We start from the raw sequence: 27,336 nt of genomic DNA, 5'->3' as shown, positions 1-27,336 counted from the left end.
CTGCCTCCCAGAACATTCATGTGAATTAATAATTAAAGAGCTTTTATAACATGAGAGGCCACTGATGCCATTTCCAAGTTCTTCCCATTTTACTTCATGCATAATACCTATAAGCAAGGTCTGCTTCCTTGTGGGACTGACTTCAAAAACCCTATCTTCTTCTAAAAAACTGCTCAAACCTCTACTGGGACACACAAGGATACTCAGTCCTCAACCAGTCAATACTGGTTGAGTCCTTATTCTCTGCCGGGCCCTGTGGGGCTCTGAAAGCCTTCTGGTTGTACATGTCTGGGTGAGATAACAAGAGCGGCACACATACAAGCATATCCTGGAGTCCAGAAAAGGGAGTGGTCAAATGGTCTAGCATAATGGTCAGCAAGGTTCCCGTGGAGGAATTAGAGAGGCCTCAGAGTATGGGAGGGAATTCCTTACCAGAAGGATAATCTGAGAAAGGGCTCCTGGTTGGAATAAGCAGGATGTGGGAGGGACATTCATTCTTATCCATTTGAGATTTTTATATCTTTCTCCTTAGAACTTGGAAGAAGCTGCCCAAAATTGAGAACGTGCCAAACATTAGCATTAATAATGCTATGACCTCTCCAAATGTAAACTATATCCACTGGAAAGTGCATGGAGACTGGATTACTCAGGCAAAAGAAGGAAGGAAGGAAGGAAGGAAGGCAGGAAGGAAGGAAGGAAGAAGTAAGAGAGGGAGGGAGGGAAGTAGAAGGCAGAAAGGGAAAGGGAAAGGAAAAGAAAGAAATGTTTAAGTAAAAGTAAATTGGAATTTGCCAGCCTGATGTCTCTCTCCAGGTGTAACAGCCAAACAATCAAATAAATATATAAATTCTTTAATGAGTGACAACTGTTCTTGAGATAACTTTATTAATTTAGCTGAAAACAAATAAAAATAAATGTTGCATGAAATACCCAGAATAGTACAAAGAATGATTAACATCTGGTTTCTAGAAGCTAGTGAAATTGTTCAATTTGAACTTCCTGACATGCTTGTTTTTGGGGTTCCCATTCAGCCATCTTTTGGGTCTGAAGGCAATAGGTGTGTTTTCCTTCCTCTTTTGTGGGGGGAAGCCAACTCAAATGACCCAAGTGTTTAGGACCAATAATATGACTTTGGACATGATAGTCCTTTCCCTGAGATTTCTACTGGCTCTGAGAAGCTAAATTAGTGTTTCTTAAACACATAAATAAGCAAGACATTGTTCTTTACATTAAGGCAGCCTAGAAGGAGTTTTCAGGGTTGATAGAGCACCAGTTAGGGGAGGAGAGACTCCTGCCAATATCTCTTGTCTATTCCTAAACACAGCAGGCTTAAGGCAAGAAAAGAAAGTTAGAAAATATTATCGGGTGAAAGGAAAACTAGGAAAACAACCAAATTTATTTGCTAAGTGAAAAGGAAAATTCAAGGGGAAGAAAAATTGGGCCAAGAAAATAGCATTTGTCTAAAAGATTAACACCGACAAATTTTCAAACACAAAGAAAAGAAAATAAAATAGCAATTCTGGAGTAGAAAGGAAATGTGAATTAATTAAGAATACAAAAAGGAAACAATCCAACTAAACAACCTCATGTAAAATTGCCATATGTAATACCTATACGTTTCTCGAAGGTGATTAGCACAAGATCCTTTTTTTCTTCAGCTTTTTTGAGCTATCTACATATCATAAATTTACCCATTTTAAGTGTACAATTAATGATTGTTGATAAGTTTACTGAGTTATGCAGTTATCACCATAATGCAGTTTCAGAACATTTCCATCACCCCAATAAGACCTCTGTTAACCATGTACAATTAATCCCTATTCTACCCCCACTGCCAGACAACCATTAATCTACTTTCTGTCTCTATTGATTTGCCTTTTCTGGCCATGTCATGTACATAAAGTCATACACTATGTGGCCTTTTGTGCCTGGCTTCTTTTACTTCACAAAACGGAGCCTTGCTTAGCGTGTGGACATTTTGTCCCACTGAACTGCCAGCCCCCATTGCCTGGGAAGGTGGAAGGAAAAATACCAAAATCCAGAGTCAGTGCCATCCGAGGGATGACCACACATGGAGGGGTGGGGTGGGTTGGGGGAAAACAAAGCCGGGCCTTGGCATTGGCTGCATAGAAACGGAGCTAACAGAGAGGGGCTGTACGATAGGAGAATTCTCCCACCACCTCAGGGGGTGTGTTCATGATCTCTCCACTCAGAGGTGGGCTATCTGAGCCTCTTGAGGGAGCTTGTTCCAACGGAGAAAAGACATCGACAGTTCTGAGCTCTGTAGGTTGCTCGGGACACTGAATCCTATTGTGCTGGGTCAGGTCCTAAGCTCCAGAAACCCTCTCTTCACCCCCTAGACTTACCCTCTGTCTTCCTGTGTCTTTGGCTTTCTGGTTTCTGCCCACAGTGGGGGTTAGAACCAAGGGTTATCTTCTGTGCGTACCCCTCTGAGCCTAGCATAGTGCCTGCAAGGTCTAAAAGAGAAGCCAATCATCCCTTGTAGCTAACATGGTGCTCTTCCAACACTACTATGGCTTTATCCATTTTACATGTTTATATTCCTAAAAAGGACTTCCTCCAGGGAGGAGGTGTCCTAAGAGCAGAGAAAACTTCGCAAATCCCACCGACTCCTGTTCCTTGAACCTGAGACCAGCCCTGGCACCTGCCCGAAAGCCCTGGTTCCCTAATCCCAGCACAGCTCCTTCAGAGCCTGGCTCTCCACTTCTTTTTTTTTTAAACTATTTTATTTATTTATTTGAGAGAGAGAGAGGGAGAGAGAAGGAGCTGGGGGTGGGGGGAGGGGCAGAGGGAGAGGGAGAAGCAGGCTCCCCGCTGAGCAGCGAGCCTGATGTGGGTCTGGATCCCAGGACCCTGGGATCATGACCTGAGCTGAAAACACATGCTTAACCGACTGAGCCACCCACGTGCCCCCGGCTCTCGATTTTCAAAGACAGGGGAAGAGAGTCTTTTACCCTTCCCAGTATGATGCTCAGCATAGCGTCCGATTTAAATATGATTTATAGTGAAGGATAAGCTGTTTTCTCCGTGAACCCCCTGCAGCTAGGCAGGCAGCATTCCGATTTTCTCAGAAATATCTAAAATGCGTAGTAGAAACTTCAGCACAGTCTGCCAGACAGGATACCCAGGAATTGTTCTGGTGTTAGCCTAGAGCGAGCGTCAAGGAGAGAGAACCCGCACATACTCGCACTCCGCCAGGCCACCTACACACATCTGCCCACTCGCAAAAGTGGAGTTTTTAAAATGTGCCTATCCTGTGAGCAAGTGCTTCCTTTCTCCTTCTCAAAATGGGTGTCAAGAGAATGCTTTAGATATTGTTACAAACACTTTCTTGACCTGGTGTGTGATCTTCATATTAATTAGCATTTTCTCTTTTTTTGTCTTTTCTAGCTGAACTACTACAATTCTATCAAAGCCGTCATTTCAAGCTCCAACCATGAGCCCACTGCTCTAGTAATAGGTACTGCTTACACTCCCCTTACGTTTGTAATATTCTCTGTATGCCAGATCCTTGGATGTCTCCCACCTTTATAATTTCTGCATTGCAACAGGCATCCCATACTCTGCAGCTCAAAATGTGACATCCTCCACTGTTCAGTTTGCTTTATAAGCCTCACACTAGGCTGCTGGAGAGGCAGAGTGAGGGAGGGCAGTCCTATCACAGGGCTTCCCACATACTGAGAGCTCGATCAATATTTGTTGATTTGAAATAAGAGCAAAATCCACTTCAGGCAACCTCAGGCTACACCCTTTGAGCACCCCTAATGTGTTACAAGATATTAAATATACAGTAATATCAACACAGGACAGTGGTTTTGGGGCATTTGTGTGAAGTGGGATTGGGGAATTTCTACAATTCAAAAGGCATGCTGGAAATAACAGTTTTTAGTGATGGCAACAGGAAGACCCAGAACCTGAAGACCTTTGCATTTTCTGGAAGCTGGACTTTGACCAAGTGCATTCAGAGAAAGGCCAAGGGAGAATCCAGATCCCAATCCATCCCTCACTTTTACATCCTCAAATGCACAGCTAGTCTGGACATAGGCTAGGCCAGGCTGATCTTAGGTCCATGAAGTAGGGAATATGGCAGAACAAGTCTGTGTTATTCGCATAGGAATCATTTTATCTGGACCAGATGGATGACAGACATCCTGGTACTGGGTGAATGACTGGTCTAGAGTTGAACCAGGAATCCAATCCCTTTATAATGGAGCATTCCCTGGATAACAGCTCATGGTCAGAAGAAGTTGTAATCTCTGGTCCTGAACACTAAGTATCAGACACTGTACTAAGCTCCTTCCATGTATTATTTTATTTAATCTCCATTAACAACCTTATGGTTTAAGTCCCACTATTAGTTCCATCTTACACTTGAGTAAGTGAAGCACAGAGTCACTCATTAACTTGTCCTGGGGTATTGTTCAGGGCTTTTATTTTTTTCAGTATTGAAAGAAATGTAATTCAAGTGGGCAAGCAAAAGGAGAATTTTTTGGATGGCTCATATAACATGAGAAGGGCAGAAGCACAACCCAGTGTTAGAAAGTCCTAGAAGCAGTGACTCAGATGCTACTCCGACTCTGTCTCTCTCTCTCTCCTCTGCACAGCAGTTCCCTCAGAGGGTGAAGAGCCCATCTCACATGTCACTTTGCCACCAAGAGAGACTGGCTGCGGCTCTTGGTCCCCAGTCCGGCTGCCCCTGGGAAGGTTCCCACCTTACCAGTTTGGCCCAACTGTCGGACAATTAATTGCAAGCCAACTGACCTAGGAAAAGCAGGGACAATAAGAACCTGGCAGTGCCCATTCAACCACATGATGTATGAAGAGGTGTGCTTTCTGGAAGTGGGGATGGGAAGAGGAGGTTTACTAATGACAAAAAAGTGAAGAGTGACGACTGCACTGAGTCACACAACTCAGACATGGAAGACCGAGGACTGGAATCCAGGTCCTGTGTCTTCAAGTCCTGTGCTTGTCATCCTTGGACCCACAGCAATGGTGTCCCCTGGGTATACGCTAGAATTGCAGGGTCCCAGGCTCTCCTTGGAACAATGGAATCAGTCTTCACTTGAAAGAGAACTGAGGGTGACTTGTGTATATGTCCAGTCTGAGAAGCATCCTTTAATCTCTATAACATAAACGTTTTCCTCTTTTTTATATTATAGTAATATTTTTATAATTTTTTCTAATAATTTGCCCTTTGAAGATCTTCTCAATTCCTCACACTTACTTTTTTAAACTTCATATTTACCTTGTGAAGCCCTTAAGAGTATGTTGGAAAGCCCCATCCAAGTATTCAGCATCACTATCACCATACTTAATTTTCAAGTTGATACTGACGGTGATTCCTTCCATGTGTTTAGCACTTACTAATTCATAAAGAACTTTCACATTCATTAGTGGCTCTCAGTCTTGGCTGCCTATTGGATCATCTGGGGACTTTATAAAAGCTGGTTGCCTGGGTCTTATCCTCAGATATTCTGACCTATTTGGTCTGGAATAAAACCTGGGCATCAGGACTTTTAAAAGCCCACCCCATCCCCCCCCACCACCAGTGATTCAAAAGATTTAAAACCAACGTTCGAGGAGGTATGGCCCAGACATCTGTATTTTTTGGACACTTCACAGTGACTTTAATTTGTGGGCAAGGGCAAGAACCACTCACATGCATTATATTTCTTATTTGATATTCATGATAGCTGGGTGTACACACTCCACTTTACCAGTGAGGACACATAAGCTAAAGTTTGCCCATTGGGTCACTTAGCTGGAAGAGGTGGAATTGGGACTCAAGTCCAGTTTTTCTGACCCCAAGGCCAGGAGACCACCTGCCATCCCCTAGAGTTGGGCTGGGAAAGTCTTATCCCTCTGCTCCTGGGACTTGTTTTAGGACAGCCTGGTTTCAAAAGGAAGATTCTGACCCTGGAGCAGAATAAACCTCTGATTGCAGAGAAAAGACATGTTCTCATTCACCCTGGCATACTGAGAAAGTTGTGGCCGATGAAAGCCACCTTCGATCATCTTTGTGCTCTCTGGATGGGCTCCTTGTGTATGTTGGCTCGGCGGCAGCAGCAGCCTGAGACAAGAATCCGCGAAGAGCGCACACACAGACACTCATGTCTGCTCCCCAGCCAGGCTCGCCGCAGAGAGAAGGGGAAGGCTGGGAGGCAGGAGGTGTGTGTTCATCACCGAGAGGAGAGGCATGACTTGGGGCATTTCATTTCATTTGCAAGGTATTTCCTTTGCTGGAATGATCTTCACCTTTTTCTCTTGGCCTTTCTAAATGGCCCTCACCTCTTCTTTCCCCGCCCTAGCTTCACCCCCTGGATTTTCAGGGCCTGCTTAGAACTCGCCAAGCAGGGCATTTGTAATGAATAAAAAAGTTAACACTTTTTTAAAGGACTCAGAAGTCAACCACCCACATAATGACGACAGCCATTTCTTTCATGATGCCTTTCCACCTAGCTGTGCCTCAGCATTTCTGAGATTTGGAAAGGCTGAAATCCTAAGAGTTTCTTTTTCTTTCTTTCTTTCTTCTTTCCCCCCCCCTCCTTTCCTTTAGAATCTTGTCCCAATTGCCATTGAACATCATGGAAAATCAGTCATGAGTCATGCCTCAGATCTCAGCCTCCCATCAAATACCACCTTGCTTCCCCGAGGCCCCTTCCACCTCTGATTCACAGCCTTCGAGCTCACGTTGTCTTTCAAGGAAATCTTCCTTTATACATTTCTGATTCACTGACATTTAAATCACCAAAGCGTTAGAAAGAGATTGCAATGGCTAAGAAATTTCTTGGGAATTTTCATTAGACATTCTTGGAATTGGGAAATTGTGGTTTTCTGAAACGATCATGGATATGAATCCTAAGGAACTAAAATTCAGCCTTCAGAAACTGAAGCAGCTCAAAATTCAGTGTTTGTGCAGAACAGAAGCAATGAATCCAGAATGAGGATCTCTGAGTTCTAGAACCGGCTCTGCAGCTAACAACTGTGACTTCAGGCCTCCATTTCCTTTCTAGTTCAATAAAAATGCTGGATATGAGCTCTAAGGATCTGTCCAACTCATATTCCCTGATCCCTAATTTTGCCAGGAGTCTCCTGTCCATCCCTTCTTCCTTCTCACGTTCCAGAAAGCAAGGGCCACTAAAACTGCTCATACTCTGAGCTGCTATTAATGGTTTCCAGAGATCTAGACAAGTCTATCATGGGAAGAGTCAGCACTTTCCCCAGCCCAGTTAGCATCTCTATAGTTTCTCGGGCATGGTGCTAACATGAGAATATTGGGGCTCCGAGAGCTGCCTGCCGTTGTTCTTTCCAAGGCCTCACCTTGCAGTCTGTCTACGACCCACTGAAAGCTGGTCTTTGTTCCTGCGTATCTCCATGACTTGCTGCTGGAGCCCCAGAGTTCCATCCTTGCTCTTCTTCTCTTCCATCAGCCCCTTGGTGAACCCCTCCAGCACCATTTCTGTCCATTCCCAAACTCAGGTATCTAGCCCAGCTCTGCCCCCAAACTTCAGTATGGCATCTCCAACCGCCATGAGTCTCTCTCTACAAGACCTCTCCATTTGGATGTCTCATAGGCATCAAAATTTAACCCAAACCCGGATCCACGTCTTCTCCCTCACACCATCCTCCCCAGCTTGGTTGGTTCTAAGTCCATCCTTCCAGTTGCTCTGGCCAAAACCTACTAGTCACCTTGACCCTCTCTTCCACAGCCCACGTCCAACCCTCTGGCTTTGCCTTCATACTGTATCTAGGATCTGGCCATTTTGCCCTACCCCCACCCCCATACCATCTAATGGGAGTCACTCTCTTCTCTCCCCTGGATTCCCGCAAGAGCCTTGCAATTCTCCCTGCTTCCACCCCTCCCCTATGGTCTCTTTTCCACACAGCAGCCAAAAATCCTGCAAAATTAGAAGTCAGACCCATCCAAATCCTCCATCGGGCCCCCATCTCCTTCACAGTAAACCCAAAGTCCTCCAGGGCCCTGTGTGTCAACCCAGCCCTTATATCTCTGGCCTGGTTTCCTACTTCTCTCCCTCAGGCCCTCCATCCCACTCACACCAATCTCCTGGAATATATTTAAGATATTTTCACCAGATCCTCCCTCTGCCTGGGAGGTTTTCCCTGCAAATGTCTACATCGTTCACTCCCTCATCTCCTTGAAGTCTTTGCTCAGGCGTCACTTCTTGGTGAGGTCCTCCTTGCCCACTTCATTATACATATCCTAAAACAGCCCAGCCCCTGATCCTGGCGTTCCTAATCTTCCTTACCTTGTTCTATTCTTCTCTAAATCCATAAATCCAATCACCTTCTCATAGACTATATAATTGATCTCTTGTTTGTCGTCTAAGGTCTGCCCTCGCCCAACAGAAGGTGAGCCCCAAAAAGGTAGAGGTTTCTGTTTTGTTCACTATTGTGTCTCAAGTGCTAGAAATAGTGCCTGGTACATAATAGGTGCTCAATAAATATTTATTGAATGCACTGACCTGTGGTCAAAATTCAAACCACATGCCTCTCTCTCCCCAAGCGGTCTTCTGAAGCATTGCCGTCCAGGAAAAGTAGAATTCTGTGGTCACAAGTATTTTCCTCCTGTGCTGTCTAACCCCTTTCCATCTCCCCATCTACTGGCCCCCAAGCGTGACCCCACAGTGTCCTACAATCACATCACTGCTTCTGTCAGGTATCCAGTATTCACACACACACCACACACACACACACAAACACACACACACACACACACACACTCCTCCGCAAGGTGGTATAGCACCAGCTCCCCACCCCTAAATGGGATTTGTAGAGAGGGCTCCATAGGACGTGCTTTCAAGCACATTCGTTAACTCAAGGTGATGGAAGACAGGAATCTCTGACTTCGTTTTGGTTATTAATGAACATCAAAGGGAGATACATCTTGGTTGAGGCCATGGAGAAACCGAGGCTGGGCCTTGAATGTCTTCCCTCTGTAGACCTGGGCAGGGCTCCATTTGTCACAGCAGATCTGCGGGTTCCTGCCACACTGAGGAAACTGATGGAAGGGAGGAATGAGATAAAAGGAAGGATGGGCAGGAGAGGCTCCAAGATCCACCTCAAAAGAGGAAGAGTGAAAGTCTGAGCTTTGAGGAAACACACCCACCTCGCTGCCAATCCCATGGGATTCTTGGAGCCCAGAACTCTGGACGTGGCTCCTGGGTCAGCTCTGGTGCTAGCAGCCACAGAACCTTCCTGAAGGACTCCAGCACCTGAGGACTTATCTGCTAGTTAGTGTGCTGGCTATCGGAACCTGCCTTGAATCTGCTCTAGGTTTCCATGGTGATTGCTTTAAACTTTTCATCATCCTTCCTTCAGACCTTGGGGAAGAACTATGCTCTCTGGTTTCCATGACAACCATTTAAACATGTATCTCTGTCTGGCTCTGTTGGAAGAGAACTGCTAGAGATACATGCAAATCAACTGGCTGCTCTCCTTCGACTTAAAAAAATAAAATAAAATAAAGTGACACACCTGTTCTGAAGGTTCCGATCTTTGCTCATAACAAGAAGGGTGAAGGTGTCAAACTGGTGTTTGAGGAGGGTTTGCTGCATTGCTTTGATACTTCAAGTGCTCACCCAGATACACAGGTTCACTCTACCGTCTTAAGTAATTATCTGCACTCAGCGCTTACCCTCCCCTCCCCTCCGTCTAGCAGATGAAAGAGCTCCGAGTTCAAGGCTGTTTACCTTCCTGCTGCATACCAAAGGAGGAAGGGAAGGACGGGGGCCAGAGAGACTAGCTAGCTGCCCTACCCAAGCCAGTCCTTCACCACTGCCGGGAGAAACTGTGGACAGCAGGTTGTCAATTCAACTCACCATCTGTAAACTGTGCCAGCACTCAGACTGTAGCCCAAAATAGGGTGGAAATCACATACCCCAGTCATTCAGAAATAGAATTCATGGACTGGAGAACAGCCAGGTGACTCTGAGGAAAAAAGGTTCAGAAGAAGTAGAAAGATGATGGCCCCCTTTCCCTTCCCAGACACCTTCCTGTCCTCCTCGACAACAACACGCTCCCAAACCAGAGGTCTCCAGAGGCAGCGGTGGGCCAAACAGCCACAGACAGATCTAAAACAGGATCCTGTTTTGAAACTGTGTACCAAACTTTAAAATTCTGACAGTTTCCAATGAAAATAGACACTTCCCACTTCTCCTGAAACTTAGCAGATCTGCATCAGAGTCCTACTTCAGGAGAGTCTGCTGGATTGAAGAAGCACCACCCCCTGAGATGAATTGAAGCATGCACTGGCTTTGGTCCAACTTTCCCGAATAGCAAACTTTTCTCCTTGCTCCTGGAAAACAGTTGAATTAGTAACTTATGATAACACGCATGACATCCAGACAACACCAATCATCCCTCAAGTAATTGCTGACGTCACAAACCATGAAAGAGAATTCTTATTTGGGCGTGGGTGCAGGGAGAGGCTGGAAGATGAAATATTCTTCCATCTTCTTCATCTGAGGCCCTTCAGCCACCTTGGACACAGCTAAGGTCGGAGGTCAGGGTAAGCTAGATGGGGATTTCCTTCATGATCATCTGGTGAGACTATGTCTTACACCTACAGGAAGGCGTTTGATTGCTTTGGTATGCGGCTACTGTTTTGATTTTACTGTTCAGTAGGTTCATAAGCCAAAAAGTCATTTGGCTAAAAATATCTGTCAAAATAATTGTAGCCGAAAGTTGGCTGGTTAGTGGATGAAACTGATAGGTCAATTCAATGAGCCCTCATTTAGGGTTTGAGACGTGGCTTCGTTGCCTTGTTAATGACAAGTTTGTTAACCCCCATAGTGTATATTTTCTTATCTGTCCCATGGAGGTAAAGGTGCTTGCCTCACTGAGTTTCTAGGAGGTTCAAACAAAATCGTGTACAGCGAGACCCTGTCACAGTGCTTGATGTTCAGTAAAGATCTATTAGAAGCCAGGTTCCTCAGAACGAGATGGCCTTCTTCACATTTCCTCCTTCCCCCAGGTGACCTTTCCTGCGTCTTTCTAGAGAAGGAGGGGAAATGAGTCTTGCTCTTCTTACCGACACCGTTTTCATCCTAAGGACTATCCATGGTGTAATACCAGGGGGTGAAAGAGAAAGAAAAAAGTAGTCCTCGCTGAAAGCAAAACCAGGACCTTTAAAAATAAGCAACTTGTCAGAAAATTGACTGATCATATTAAGAAGTTGTGTTTTGTTTTCCTGTGAATATTTTTAGGGTGCACTATGGGAACAACAAATGTCAAGCAAAAGATGAAAGAGACAAGGGCTGTTAGAAAAGATGTTGAGGCAAGAAGAGAACAAGCATTCCTTGGTTTGCCCCAAAGGCGAGCGGAATGTGATCAAACTGTTTTTCGCATCTGCAAAGGAGTCAAGGCATTTTCATTCTGTAAGAGAAAGAACTTGCTGCTGACAGGGGGAATGGATCGAATCATTCGAGTCTGGAATCCTTATCTGCCTGGGTAAGGTTTCTTTCTCTCTCCAACCAAAAGGCCACTGATCTAGTAAAGTATATGAGAGCAACACAGGGGATCGCTAATTCTCTTTTAGGATAATTTAAGAAGCCCTGTCCAAAATCGATCTCCCGTACACACAGCCTGGGAAACTTCTGTTGGTGGCCATTAAAGACTCATTCTTTGGGGTTAATAAGCAAGTCATTGGCCCCATTTACCAATGAAGGAACTGAAACTTAGAGGAGGTAAATAGCTTTTTGGACATAAGGCCAAAATTGGCTAATTTTGGCTGGTTCTAAAAGCCTATGCCATTTCCGTTGGTCAGTGTTGAAGACAGCAAGAGAGTGGAAAATGGGGAGTAGTCTGTGCACTGATAGTGGGGACTTGGGGACAAGAACAAGTCATCTAGGGTGCGCCCCGCTTCCTTGCTGAGTCTCTGTACCAGGCAACAGTGGAGGATCTGCAAGGTGACCCAGGCCCCTCAGCAGGGGCAGACAGTTGCGGAGGCAGCGCCAGGAGCCCGGGGGGCACGTGGGATCGGATGCTGTCCCTGTCACCTTCTAGCCCAGTGATCCTGTGCAAGGGTTGCAGCCAGTGTCCACCTCGATAATTGTAATCACAGGAGTACCTACCTCTTCGGTAATAATAAAGATCACAAATGAGGTCATCCACGTATAGCTCTCAACACAATGACAGATGCCTAAAAAGAAAGAAAAATGATTTTCTACCCACTTCTATTACCTTAGACTCCCATTTGTCTGGTGATGGAGAACAGTTCGCTTACCTTCCAGTGACGTGGTTATAAAATGACATTGGGCTCTCCCCTTCAACCTCAGCCCTGCCTCCCTTCTCCCCACCTCCCCACCCTCTCCCTACACATGCAGCCCTGTGACCCTGAGGGCATTGTGATCCCTCAGAGCTCCTTAAAATAAACTTATATTAAAAAGACATTCCCCCCAGATCTGAATACTGTTAGCTCTGACCTGCGTAAAGCAACAACCTGCCATAGAATCTATTCCCACACCACCCTGTGCTCTTCCTCGTTTATTCCTTTTATAGTGATATTGTCAGCAGTTGGAGAAACAAAGCCCAGAGCTTCATCTCACACTGAGTTGTGTTGCTATAACTGGGTATTATTTGCTTCAGTCCTTTTATCACACAAGATATATACTTGTGTGATTTCAGAAGGAGACATAACCCTCCTCCAGGCTGAATAGAACTGCCAGATCCGGGCCAAGTTTAGTCTTGCATTTTTATTTAGAAATAGCACTTAAAACTGCTTGGTGTTCATCTGTTCTTTTTCCATTCTAGAAAACCAACAGGTATGCTGAAAAGCCACACAGCTCCAGTGATCTACATCCATGTATCTGCTGAGGATAACAAAATATTTTCCATGTCCACCGACAACACTATTAAGGTCTTTGCCCTTTCACATTTGGGATGCATGGTCCAACAGTTTCGGATAGACAATGTGTTTGTTTGGTGTTTTCTTTCCCCTCTTTGCAGCTCTAGAGGTCTTGCATTAGCAGATACTCAAATGGTAGTTATATTTGTGGGTTTGCTTTGGAAAAAGAAGGTAAGTGGGCAATGGAAGGATAGTGTCTTAGAGAATTTTCTATACCTGGTGTTTCGTTGGGATGAGTAAACCTTGAAGCATCTCAGCCCCTGTTTGCATGTTGTCCTGATTCCCCTGGGAGAATGTGTGTTGGAGGATGAAGAGGGGGAGCAAGGGATGGAATGGGGACATGGGGGAGGTTAACCTATCTCTTACTATTAGTGCTTATTTTGCAATACACATAGGGCACGTGGGCCCTTTCTGAAATGTCTGTAAGCCTTAGAATTTAAACACTTCTGGCCCCGGTAGAGGTCATGGTAACATCACCTTTATTTTGTTTGCCTTCACACCTCTTTTTATATGTAGGGTCCTACCCAATTCTAAAATTCAGCTGCCCTGTGACCTTTGCAATGCACTATTTTTATACCAAAAAAATTAGAAATTTTATTGATTTGCTTTATCCATCATTTCATATGCTTTTCCAGTGAACATGAAAAGTTTTCATGATTTCATCCATCTTTCTTTCTCAACTATCCTGGGGCCGGAGGGTGGGAGTTTAGAGCAGTCTGAATCAAAAGAATGCTAAAGCCTCAGGCAGGTCAGTATCATTGCTTTGCATAGATACATAAACCAGCTTACTGACTACACACATAATAAATGATTTATAGATGCTATGGGCTGAATCATGTCCCTTCAAAAATCATATGTTGAAGTCTTAACCACCAGTACCTTACAATGTGACTGTATCTGGAGACAGGGCCTATAAAGAATTAATTAGGGGCACCTGGGTGGCTCAGTCGTTAAGCATCTGCCTTCGGCTCGGGTCATGATCCCAGGGTCCTGGGATTGAGCCCCGCATCGGGCTCCCTGCTCCGCGGGAAGCCTGCTTATCCCTCTCCCACTCCCCTTGCTTGTGTTCCCTCTCTCGCTGTGTCTCTCTCTGTCAAATAAATAAAATGTTTTTAAAAAAAAAAAGAATTAATTAAGGTTAAATGAGGTCATGTTGGTGGGCCCTAATCCAATATGATTGGTGTCCTTATAATAAGAGGAAATCAGCACACTTAGATGGAGGGGCAACCATGTGAAGACATGGCAGGAAGGGGGTCATCTGCAAGCCAAGGAGAAAGGCCTCAGCAGAAGGCAAACCTGCCTACACCTCCATCAAGGACTTCAATCCCTTACTTCACACCATACACAAAAGTTAAATCAAAGGCAATAGACCTAAATGTAAAAAGAGCTACAATTTCAAAACTCTTTGGAGAAAACAGGAGTAAATCTTCATGACCTTGGACTAGGGAATGATTTCTTAGATATGACATCAAAAACACAAGAGACAAAAGGAGAAAATAAATGAGTTGGATGTCGTCAAAATTAAAACCTTGTGCCTCAGAAGACACCATTAAGAAAGTGGTCAGACCACCTACAGGATGGGAGAAAATGTTGCCAATCACACATCTGATAAAGGACTTGCATCTAGAATACAAAATAATCTGTATGCTCAACAATAAAACACAAATATCCTGGGCAAAGGGCTTAAATAGAAATTTCCTCAAAGAAAATATTCAAATGGCCAATAAACACAGGACAAGATCTTCCACATCATTAGTCATTATGTAAATGCAAAACAAAACCACCATGAGTTACTAGTTCACATCCATTAGGATGGCTAAAATCAGACGATAGATGATAACAAGCATTGGCAAGGATGTGGAGAAATTGAAGCTCTCCATACCTTGCTAGGGGGAATTTAAAATGGTGCAGCCACTTTGGGAAACATTTTGGCAGTTCTTTAAATGCTAACCATGGAGTTACCATATTATCCCACCAATTCTGCTTCCAGATTTAAACCCAAGAGAATTGGAAACTTACGTTCACATAAACTCTTACATACGAATATTCATAGCAACATTATTCATAACAGCCCAAAAGTAGAAATAACCCAAGTGTCCAAATAAATGGATAAACAAAACGTGGTATATCCATACAATGAAATACTAGGCAGCAACAAAAAGAAATGAAGCACTAATACATGTTACCACATAGATGAGCCTTGAAAAAGCTTATGTTACATGAAAGCCAGTCACAAAAGGCCATGTATTGGAGGATTCCATTTATATGAAATGTCCAGAATAGGCAAATCCACAGAGACAGAAACTAGTTTAGTGGTTGCTGGGAGGTTGCAGTGAGGTGGGATAGGGAGTGGCCACTAATGGGTATGGGGGTTCTTTCTGAAATAATGAAAATGTTTTGAAGTTAGACAGTGGTGATGGTTGCACAACTCTTTGAATATGCTAAAACCCACTGAACTGTACACTTTAAAAATGCGAATTTTGTGGGATGTAAATTATATCTCAATAAAACTGTTATTTTGTAAAGGAGGGGGAGGGGAGAGATAGAGAAGTCAAGGGAGATGCCAAGGCTTTGGGCCAGAGCCCACTGAGACAGGGCAGATGGTGGGGAAGAGAAGCATAAGACCAGGAGCTCAGTTCTGGATGTGTTGGGTGGAGTCATCCTGAGTTGAGGGGAGATGTCAGGGCTGGAGAAATAAATTTGGAAGTCATTAGCATTTAGATGGAATTTTAAGCCATGGAGGGGGTGAGATGGAAAAGAGAGCAATAGTGAGCAATGGAGAGAAAAGCCTCAAAGACTGTACTCTCACTGTGTGTGGGGTCCGACATGGCTCCTGTAGAGTGAGCTCAGAGTTCATGTCATGGCAACCATGAGGACATTTTACACAAAATTAGGTGTTGAGATCACGGTCAGTGATGCAATCAGGACCCAAACTCCATTCAGTCCTCCAAGCAAATTTGATTAAAATGAGAAGATTCATGGACTTCAGTATTTGATTTATTTTGAAAATCAAATCTATCCAAAGGTGTCTCCAAAGCCACAAAGTTGGAGATTTCATATTTTTAATGAGCTTTTTTTCCCCTCAAAACCTGGCACCATCAGATAATCATAATTCTGTATGTGAGGACACGTCTCCTATCCCATTTTCTTTTCCTAGTGCCTCTCCATTTTCTTCCAATCTGAAATCATGATTACAAGATTAGCATCTTGCCTGTGATGATTCAGGCATATTGAATCACTTCCCAAAATGTGTTTAAAATATATTGAAATCCTATCTTGGAAATATGGTGTGTGTAATTTATTTCAGAATATATTATTCCTATCAAATAAAAAGTAATCAACCAGGAACCAAACAGCTAAATTTCTAGCATGCCTGATCAGATAGTCTTCGTTCTTTGAATTGATTTTTCAGCCCAAATATTTCACTTTTCTAAGTCATGGGGACACATGAAACATTTCAGGAGTCTGCTAGTTTCTGGCATTACCCTAAAGGAGAGTAAAGTGACAGGTTCAGTTTTCTGTTCTCACTTGTTATTTTCTGTGAATTTAATATTGCACACTACAAAGAGGGCTGTTTTGTGTCAACAGGAATTAGCATAGAAAGAAAGTTATTTCCTGAAGGAAGATAGCATGGTGTATTAGTTAAGGCAAGGCTTGCCACTGTAACAAATAAACCCTATATTTTCCATGGGTTGAGACAATAGAAATTTATTTCTATTTGCTGTCATACCCAAGGCTGGTGCTCCTGGGGAGGGGCATTTTTTTCCCCCATTCCAGAACTATGCTGTCTTCATGCAAGGTCCCTAGGTTCTCAGAGTCTTCTTCATCCCAGGACAATGGGATGTCTGCCTCTTAAAAATCCCAGCCATAAATGACCATCACTTTCTCTCACTCCACCAACTGAATTCATAACTCTGGGTGAAGGGAAACCAGGAAATGCTTTAGTTTGGTGGCCACTCCCCAGCAACACCTTTCCACTGTGGACAGAGGAGTGTGCATTTTGGGGTTGGGGCACAGCATTTTGGAGAAATACAGACTTGAGTTTAAACTCTGAAACTACCAGAACTAGATGACCTTGGGAGAAGTATTCAATCCTTCTGAACTCAGTGACTTAATTCTCTTGGACATTGGTCACTCTTCTGTAAAACGGAAGAAAGACCCACCTTGTAGGTTAGTTATGCTCATAAAAGATAATGTATGAACTGTGCTCACCACAGAATAGTTTTACTAGGTAAGACTCTTTTGAGCCAAAGAGACAAAAATATAACTCAAGTAGTTTAAGCTAAAAAGGGAGAATTTATTGGTTATTGAAACCAGATCATCAGACAGATGGCCTTATGGACATCTGGGTTCAAAGATGGCACTGTTTTTCTCATGCTTTCTGCCTACACTTCCTTGGTGCACACTGATATTGACTCCTAGTGCAGAAAGGCTATCTCCTTCCAAATGGCTGGGACCACTGATGCCCAGTCTGAACTCACAACCCAACTCCAACTTCACTATCAGCTCCAGCCAGAAAAATCGAAGGGAAGACACAGATTGACCAGATTTTGCTGTCCTGTCTACTGCTTGCAATCAGAGAGACAATTCTAACAGAAGACAGGAGGGTGCTGGACAGGCCAGAGATAAGTCAGTGATGATAATTTGTTGTAGCTACTTTTACTTTGGTGATTTAATGCCAACTTGCTGATTCAACTTCAACAATAATAGGAAGAGTTCCTTCCTACTTTTCCCTTTCACAGACCTTGTAAGGGTTCCTCGATAGCATCCCAACTAAGATCACTCTCCAAGCTCCAGAATTACCTCATCTTCCCCCTCATCAAAACTTCCTCTCTTTAAAAAAAAAAAAAATACCCTTCCTCTCTTTCAGTAACATTATCTCATGAATTAAGAAGAAGTTACCAGATGAATGGATTCCCCTTGTGGTATAAGTGACTGATAAAAAACTGTGTGTATTACCTTTCTATCCAGGAAAATGAGCATTTTCAAACAATTCAATACTCCAGAAAGGAGTGCGAGATGCCCCTTAAATAAGTAGTCCTTGGGGTCACCTTTCCATGGGATTATTTTACTCTGATCACTACTGTCACCCCCGTACTGACCTCCCAGAGTGTATTGCTTCCCGCCTTTTACAGCATGACCTAAAGTAACAGACGAAAAAGCACACTAGAACTTTCAAAATGACTTTGCTACCTACTGGGGAGAACTAAGGAAAATAAACAGTATAAATAAAACAAATAAGAGTCTGGCTTATGGGTAAAGGCTTCAAATTTCCTGATCGCTGTTTTGCTTCGGGGAGTTGTGGAGTAGGGGAAAGAAGCCCCATCCAAGTACATCCCACCCAGTTTAGTCAGATTTTCTAGTGCAGCTCTGGAGGGAGATAAGCCTGAGAAGGACTCTTACTTTAGCTGCTCCCTGCGTCTGTAAGGGGAGAGTCATGGAACCCCGCTGGAACTCAATGGATTATGCCTACCTCCCAACTTTGGTTTAAGATCGTATTTGTTTGTAACAAAATGCCTCAAACTGGGTGACTTAAAGAATGGAAATTTATGTCTCACGGTTCTAGAGGCTGGAAGTCTAAAATCAAGTTGTCAGCAAGGTTGGTTCCTTCTGAAGCTGAAGGAGAGTCTGTTCCATGCCTCAGTCCTAGCTTCTGGTGGTTTGCTGGCAGCCTTTGGCATTTTTTGGCTTATAGAAGCATCACCTTGACACCTGCCTTCATCTTCACATGGTCTTCTCCCTCTCTCTGTGTCTGTCTCTGAATTTCCCCTTCTTACAAGGACACCAGTCATATTGTCTGGGGACCTACCCTACTCCAGCTTGACTTCTTCTTAACTAATTGCACTTGCAACAACCCTATTTCCAAAGAAGGGCACACTCTGAAATACTGGGGGTTATTCAACATACAAATTGGGCAGGTGGGGGGGGGGGGACACAATTCAACCAATAACAGAGTAAATGAAACAATGCATGGAAAGCATTTAACACAATGCCTGGCGCATGTCAGCTTACTAAACGACAGCTGTCTTCGTGATTATTCAATCTTCTCAGTTTTACATTTGGCCCATCTGCTCTTCCCCAGGGATGTGGCCATCCCTTGCAGCTCTCATCAGATCACAGTACCTTAAAATAATACAAGAGCCGTGGCATGGCTTACGTAATAATCCTAATAAATGATTAACAATAATATTATCATTCTAATCATATACCATTACATCATGGCTTAGCTGCGATGCTAAACACTATTTTGTATTAATTTTAAAAATCTCTAAGATTTTATTTATTTTTATTTGTATTTATTTATTTGACAGAGACAGAGATAGCGGGAGCAGGAACACAAGCAGGGGGAGTGGGAGAGGGAGAAGCAGGCTTCCCGTGGAGCAGGGAGCCCAATGTGGGGCTCGATCCCTGGACCCTGGGATCATGACCTGAGCCGAAGGCAGATGCTTAACGACTGAGCCACCCAGGCACCCCAAAAATCTCTAAGATTTTAAATCCTGTAAGAAAGGCATTATTATTAGTCTCCCTATTTTACAGATGAAACTGAGGGAAAGGGAGTATGGTAATTTGGCCAAGGCCACAGAGCCATTAGGCGGTAGAGCTGGGATTCCAACCCAAAGAGGGGGGTTCTGGACCTCCATGTCCTTAACTAATAGCCACACTGAGGTTTGTTCCCTGAACCCTCCAAATATCTCCCCCACGGCGGGTTTTGAGGAACTGTAGGAAGAAATGGGAACATATCTAGGGGATAGAGGTAGCTCTGTGCACACATCAGACCCACAGTATCAAACCTCCACTGTGATAGATGGTCCTGAGCGGAGAAGTCGCTGGCCACTCCCTGTGGTGGGGGGTGAAGCTCAGCTCCAGGGTAGCTTGGCCACAGGTATCTCTGCTCCTTGGGCAGCTTCAGCATGGCAGAGGGGCTCAGGAACAAGGGCCCCGCTTTCTCCTTCCTTTACAAATGCAGAGGTGAAGGAAGCCCTTTTAACATTTCCCTCTTGGCGAGGGGGAGAGTGGGGCAGTGTTTAAACTTTGGTCAGTCCTAACCAGACCCCCCAACAGGTGACAGCTTTGGAAACACAGCAAAGCAGCCTGTTCAAGACCTCCAATTCCTTTTTTCCCTCATTCCCTCAGATCTGTGATCTAGAGACTGACAGCTGCTTGTTTACCGCCTCCTCCAAAGCCAGTGGAATTAAGGGGGAGTTCGCAGCCTGCCTCTATCTCCCCCACTCCAGAGCCCTGTGTGTGGCCACTGACATGGCTGCATTCCTACACTTAAGACTGAGGTCTGAGGTTCTCCTCTTGGCCCCCCGCTGTCAGCTCTCTAGAGGGTAGAGCAGGGTCCAGCGTAGCTGTTTGCAGCCTTCTATGGAACCATCCACAGTTCAATCTCTGGGTGAGCTCCTGAGCTATGTGCCCCCATGTCTTCATCTTGCAGTATGTATTTGCTGAGCTCCCTTGAACATTTCCCATTTATTACTCCAGCACCACCTCCTTAGATTATCTGAAAATCTGGAATCTACCTCTTGAGCCCTTACGGACCCACTGGCCCTACCTCTCTAGCGAAGGTAGAGCCTGGGGGCTTTTAATTCAGTCTGAAAGCATCAACCCCACTTGCTGCAGCAGTGGCCCAATGTGAGACCCTGTCCCTCCGGCAGGGTAGCCATTCAGGGACAGCACGAGCCCCGGTGCTGGACAGGTCCTTAGGGAGGGTCCCTTAGTGGGCTTTCCCTGCCCAGGGCCTCAGTGTCAGGGAGCTTGAATGCCTTCAAGACCCATCTCCCGGATTCCTCTGCAATGAGTCCCCCTGGGTTTCCTTGGCACACCTTCGCCGGGCCACATTTCATGTCCTCCTCGGCCAGGAAAATGGGGGCCTGGTTGCCTTTTCCACACTCAGAGAGGTCATGGAGACGTTCGTCCGCTTAGCATGAATGTCCACTTCGGTGCCTGTCCCTGTTCTGCTAGGCTGAGATGGCCTGGTCTTACTGAAGAGTTTAAATCCTGCTTCCCAGGCAACCACAAGTCATCCAGTACAACACTGCGGTTTTACAGATGAGCGAACAGAGGCCTGGAGAAGGGAATGAATTGCCCAAGGTCAAGCAGGGAGTCAGGAGCAGAGCTGGGGCTAGAACGTCTCTCTCAGGATGCCTGGCCCCCTGCCTTCTCGCTGTGTGGTGCTCCTCCCACTGGAAGGCCAAAAGTCTGAGAGGTCGAAGGAGAAGGAGAGCTTAATTTGTTTGTTTTCTGTTTGTTTGTTTGTTTAACTAGACAATGGGAGGCACATTGTCTAGTCTTCCTTCACCAGAACCTGCAGAGCTCCTAAGAGGCACCTGTGAGCGGTAGAGAGATCGGGCTCTGCCTCCCTGGGCCCAGTGGCCTTGGGCTAAGTCACACCCCTTCCCCTGGTCTTGGCATGGCTGGCAGGGCACATCACCTCCGCTTTGAGGACTTTCAGGCCTCTGCATACTAAAACTAGGAACATCATTATAGCTTCATGGTTCAAACATGGCCCATGATTATTCACCCACCCCGTTACCCCCACTTGCTGCCCTGACATAAATCCATTCCTCATTTCCAGCCTGCAGCTTTTTCCCCCTCACTGTTCAGCAAGATGATGGATCCCAAATCCGTAGTCTTTGAAAACTAAGGAAAGGAGGCAGAGAAGGATTAGGCTGAATATTGTGGTTTGCAGGGTTCACATCCCATCTATATGATAATGGCAACTGGGTTTCCTGAGCCAAAAATGATGGCATACCATCTCGAAGGGTGGGTTTAAAAAAAAAAAAATTGAGTTTGGGCTCCTGGGTGGCTCAGTCAGTTAAGTGTCTACCTTCAGCTCAGGTCATGATCTCAGGGTCCTGGGATCGAGCCCCGCATCGGGCTCCCTGCTCAGCGGGGAGCCTGCTTCTCCCTCTCTCTCCCCCTCTGCTGCTCCCCCCTGCTTGTGCTCTCTCTCTCTGTCAAATAAATAAATAAAATCTTTTAAAAAAAATTGTGAACATATATATACGAAGAACTTTAAATATATTTATTGTGTTCAGTGATTAAATCACAGGTCAAGAATTAACTTTACAAAAAAGTGATCAGATTTCACAGCATCAAAACTCTACTGAGAAGTCCAGAACATAAGGCTGCTGCCTGTGCCTGGACCCATCCTTCCTAATGTTTCCCTTGAGACCTTGGGAAAGGCTCGCGTGGCTGGGGGGCGCCCGGCAGAACGACCCCAGTCATCGGTGGTACCGCCAGGCCTGCAAGTGCGCGCTCTTGGCTCAGGATGCCAAAGCAACCTGCTGAAAGATGGGACTGTGGTCAGTCCAAAGGCTGTTTGTTCGACATGGCATCCGTGTGTAGAAAAACAGGCTGGTGGATTGATTTTCTTTTTTTTTTTAAGCAAAATTCCACCTCGTGGCAAGAACAGCCCCAATCTCTAGGGCCAACACTTAGGTGTCAGATGACGTCTGCCTGTCCCTGCTCTGTTGCAGGGAACTTTGTGACCATAATCAAGGTCACCTGGTCCTTCTTAGCCTTCTGGAAGTGTCCTCATCTGTGAGGTGGGGAGACTCAGCACCTTCCTCCCCGAGTTGGGGAAGGGGTGTAGGTAACACCCAGGAGGCTCTGGTCCAGGCCTAGCACTTTCTATCTGGGGCAGTGCCCCCACACCCTTCCTTCCTCCTCCCCCACAGGCCAGACTTCCCCTTAGAGCAGTCCAGAGACCATTCATGGGAAAGTGCTCATCATCCTTCTGCCTTCTTTGAAAAGGATTCCACCCACTGGGAATCATCTGGCACTAAGTCGGAGGTTCCAGATCCACTGAACCTCTATTAGTGGCCCAGCTTTGGGGCTGAGCACTGGAGGGACCATCAAGAGAGAGGACAGAGCAGTGGGACTGAGAACCAACCTTCATTTATTAAGTGTCTCCCGCTCACCAGGCTTCTCCAAACATTTGACATCCCTTTCCTCGCTTAATCCTCACAAAATTTCTATAAAGTGTTCCATTTTACAGATGAGGAAACGAGTGCAAAGCGATTGGATTGCGTAACTCCTAGAGCTATCCCTTCTGGGCGCTGTCCTCGAAGAGAGGGCACGCAGGGCAAGGCCCGAGTACACAGGGGTGCCCTTGGCCCCAGGGTGCCCATGGGAGGCACGTTGCAGGGTCTCGTCCCTGCTGTGAATGAGAAGCACAGCCTTCCAGGCTTAAAGACTCGGGATGGGATGATACAGTTTGTGTTTGTTTGTGAGGGAGGATGTAAACACATAGGGAAGAAGGTCCACTCTGTAGTCGTATGAAATCACACTCCTCCTGCCCTAAATAGGAGACATGCAGTATCATGCTCACTGAATGCCAATTATGCTGTGTGGGGGTCTTTGGGAAGGACATTATGTAGGTTTTCTCATCGAATCCTCAAAACAACCCTAGATACCATTATCCCCATTTAAGAGATAAGTTAGAGTTTTCAGCAGTTAAACAACTTGTCCAAAGTCACAGACCCATTTTTATCCTCTTAACCTTTTTTTCTTTAAAGATTTTTATTTATTTCTTTATTTGGAAGAGAGAGGAAGAGCACGTGAGTGCAGGAGGAGGGGCAGAGGGAGAGGGAGAGAGAGAGAATCTTGAGCAGACTCCATGCTGAGCCTGAAGCCCAGCAGGGGGTGGGGTAGGGAGCCTCAGTCTCATGACCCTGAGATCATGACCTGAACCAAAACCAAGAGTCATAAGCTTAACCGACTGAGCCACCCAAGCGCCCCTGTCCTCTTAACTTTTCTTAATAAAGCAGTAGATGCTTCATCCACAGTATCCATGTCATACATTCGGTTCAGGTTTTCATCCTTCCTGTTTTTCATGAGCAAGATCTCCGCTGGAGCCTTACCTGGTGGTCTCCCACCAAGAACTCGTGGTGTGCTGCTGCTAACTATCCAGCCTTCCGGCAGGTGGTCAGCTGCTCCGAAGCATCTGTAAGTATCAACTCTTGCTTTCTTTAGCAATGATGTATTTGTGAGTGTGGGCCCAGGCCCATCGTCCTCGCCTTAGAGCTGAGCAGAATGTTCTGGGGACATTCTGTCCCTGGAGGTTAAGAATTCTACTAGAATTCTTCAACTCCAGTATTTATCAAGTATTGTTTGGACACCCTTCTTTGAAAGCTGGGTGGAAGAGCTCACAGTTTCCCCAGTGGCTTCTAGTGTGAGCTATTTGGAAGGCCCATCCGGTACTAAGGAATGGTATTATTTCATGGTGGTGTAGGACAATTAATACAACCCTATTACCTACCTTGTAATTCTAGTCCGGAGCTGAGGGTATGGAGCATTCCACGTCCATTTCCCCTTTCACTAGGGCTCTCAAGGATCATGCTGGCCCCCTCCTAGATGAGTGACACAGTGTTTGGTTCACAGGAGCGGACATACCCAATGCTCTTTGAATAAGGAGCGAGAGCAGAGAACACATCCCCTAACTCATGTACTTCTGTCCTTGAGCTAATTGGGTGGGTGGCGGGGGCACATCCCAAGTACACTCAAGATACTTAAGTGTTCTGAAATCTCCTAAATTATCAGTTCAATCACTTTCTGAATCACTGGCCTAGGCTCTGGCATTACAAGCCAGTGCCCCAGGCCATCTGGCTACACGCTCTTTCCTTCTTCCTGCCATTACCTGGCACACACTGTGTTTAGGTTTTCAAGCCCAGCGGGCACCACTGTCTGGACCTGTCCTCTTCATGTTCACACTCACTTCGGCTTCACTCGCAGTGAGACTCAGTTGTCTTTGCATATGTTCTTGCCAGTCCCTGCTCTACAGATTAGTCATCACCATGGTTTTATCAAGTATTGAAAGAAATAGATTATTTGGTCTGTTGATCAAAAAATTTTTATGATGACTCAGTCTCAATTCATCTCAAAGAAGGTAGATTCCTGTATAGTTTGGGCTCATACTTATAAAGAAGCATTTTTCCTCCAGATTTATCAGAATCACCTGTGACTCCAAGGACACCAACCTTCTGGTCTCAGCATCCTGCACAGGCCTGTTCCTGGTGCTGTCCAACTTTTTCCCATCTCCACCCTGGAATTTCCTGCTTCCTCCTCTTCTCTTACACACCTCAGCAATTCTTCAAGGTCCAACTCAAGTGCTATCTCTTCCACAAATCTTGTCTTCACGGCTTTGGACTCATACAGGCACCTCCCTCTTCCTGACCACCCAAGATGGCGCCTCCCATGTGGTGCTGGATTCAGTTCTCACTTGTCCTGCTTTGTTTCACACTCATGAGCCTTGTGTCTCTAATCATTCAGTAGGCACTTAGGGCAACGAGCAACTCAGCTGTGTTTCCCTCTTCTTCCTTCTTAATCTGTCAAAACCCTTCTTATTCTTCAATGCACAACTCTGGATATCAGCTCCTCTGAGAAAAGTTTTTAGATCATTCCCACATCCAGGCAGAATGACGGGCTCCATTAGCATTTGGGCTCCTAATTCTATGATAACACAGTCAGCCTCCTTCAATAGCATTACTTTTGATATGCATAACTTCCCTGCCTGTAGGCGGTAAGGAGATGTTGAATTGGGATATAAATACTCTCTCAGCTCTTACTGTATTAGGCACACACTGGTAATAAACTCTTGGATACTTACTGTATTGAGTTATTGATTTGAGTATTTGCTCACCTTGCAGATCTGTGTGAAATCTTTATAACACATGCCTACTGTCACGATCCACAGCATCTAAGCCACATTGCAGTCTATATTTGTGGAGGAGAGAATGTAGCCCAAGATTTTCATGATGCCTGAAGTTATTAATACCACTATACCACATTTTATTCTTCGAGTTGCATAGCAGAGTGCTAGGGACCACCAACTTTCAATGCCTCTGAAAATGCTTGAAAATGGCACCATGTAAACTAATAAATACTCAATTAAATGTTTACAATGTGTGACATAGGAACTGCAACTTACACACATCCACATCCACATATCCAGTTATATGTAATATGGAAGTTTATTTTTTAAGAATAGTGAATAATTTTTCAACAAAGCTTAAAACTAGAAATATTTTATAAATATTTTAAAATTTAATAGCAAGATTATATTTCATTTGGGATATTGTTGCATTTTAATATGTTTAATTGAATGGGAACTTCAAAAGGAAGAATTGCTTGGGGCAAGGAAGTTCTTAGGGGAGCCCTGGTAGGGCATGAAATCCCCTCTACAAAATGCACCTAAAAAGTATAAATAGCACGGTTAGACTTTTCTTGGTTCTATAAATAGAACCCTAAGGTCATTTTTAAAGATATTTTAGTTGCTCACTTCAAACTTTTCACTTCCATTACCTGCAGTAGCCGGTGGCGTTCTTGGGGGAATTTCTTTTTATGGAAACAAATGTGTGACTGTTTAATCACTTAACGGGAAGACAGGTCCACAGGGAGGATGTTTCCTTTGGGTGTCGATCTGGGGCTATCTGCCGCACTCCGGGCCCTTCTGCTCATTCTTCCATGCCAACTGGTACTCCATTCAATTCTGGACCTCAACCATATTACAATCACTGCATGTTGTGAAACTTTGGGAGGTTTGCAAAGGTTGGAATAACTAAAGTAAAACCCAGTAATGCTAAGGGTCTATTGCAATATGGAGGAGAACAAATGGATGCACCTGAGCTGTAGACACCCCCAGGAACGCTGACATTGTAAGAGGACAGTGGGGAAGGAAGCAAAGTGTACACTACGAAAAATCTGGTCTCAGGTATTTGAAATCAACAACAGTGAGGTGATGCCTTCTGGTTTCTGGATTGGAGACCTGGAAGTTTCTCTATGTCAATGGAGCAGCCTCTTTTACAAAGTGAAAGACTAAAAGGAACATTCAGTAGTTCAGAGAAAGAGTGGTGTCCTCAAGCATTTCTCCTCTCACACTGTCACTGCCTTTGGGTGCAGGCTCCAGAAAGCCTGCCCCAGAGGATGCTCTCCTTAGTGTGGGCACTTACTTATCCGAAGTCACGAGAGATGCCACTCCACTCCCTTTACAGAGGATTCTCATTCCAAGGTTGCTCAAGGGATGCGGCTGAAAGAAAGCAATTTCAAGACTGGAACTAGCTGGACTGAGCGAAATCTTAAAGCTGAGGGTTTAGAAGATATGTCCTTCCCCTCCAAACACGCCATCTTCCTCACTCAGCTTTGTCTTGGTGCTGAATAAATTTTGCTGCTCAAAATTCAATCCACACCTATTTCTCTGAGCCTAGGTAGTCAGGAGATTTTTATCCAAAGATTTCTAAATTTTTTAATCTTCTCACTGAATGTTATGGGATAAATTGTGTTCCCCCCAAATTCATATGTGGAAGTCCTAACCCCAGCAGCTCAGATTGTGACTGTATTTGGAGACAGAGCCTTTAAAGAGGGGATTAAATTAAAACGAGGATGTTAGGGTGGGCCCTGATCCAATCTGACTGGTGTCTCTATAACAAGAGGAAATTTGGACACAT

At 44.9% G+C, this 27,336-nt stretch overlaps 1 protein-coding gene across 1 annotated transcript in view; it reads left to right on the top strand.

The window, feature by feature from the left end:
• Positions 1-11,254: 11,254 nt before the first annotated feature.
• The window catches only part of LOC110570213 (WD repeat-containing protein 49-like), a 42,209-nt gene continuing 26,127 nt past the window's right edge, over positions 11,255-27,336 (top strand). Inside the window, 5 exon segments of the mRNA XM_021678193.2 lie at positions 11,255-11,490; positions 12,793-12,898; positions 20,021-20,172; positions 23,736-23,790; positions 23,792-23,839. Of these exon segments, the coding sequence (XP_021533868.2) occupies positions 11,255-11,490; positions 12,793-12,898; positions 20,021-20,172; positions 23,736-23,790; positions 23,792-23,839 (597 nt within the window).

The sequence above is a fragment of the Neomonachus schauinslandi genome, chromosome 3 (assembly GCF_002201575.2).
Source record: "Neomonachus schauinslandi chromosome 3, ASM220157v2, whole genome shotgun sequence".
NCBI classification, from domain to species: Eukaryota; Metazoa; Chordata; class Mammalia; order Carnivora; family Phocidae; genus Neomonachus; species Neomonachus schauinslandi.
Note: the sequence above shows the minus strand (reverse complement) of the source record. Positions and strands in the feature narration are given on the sequence as shown.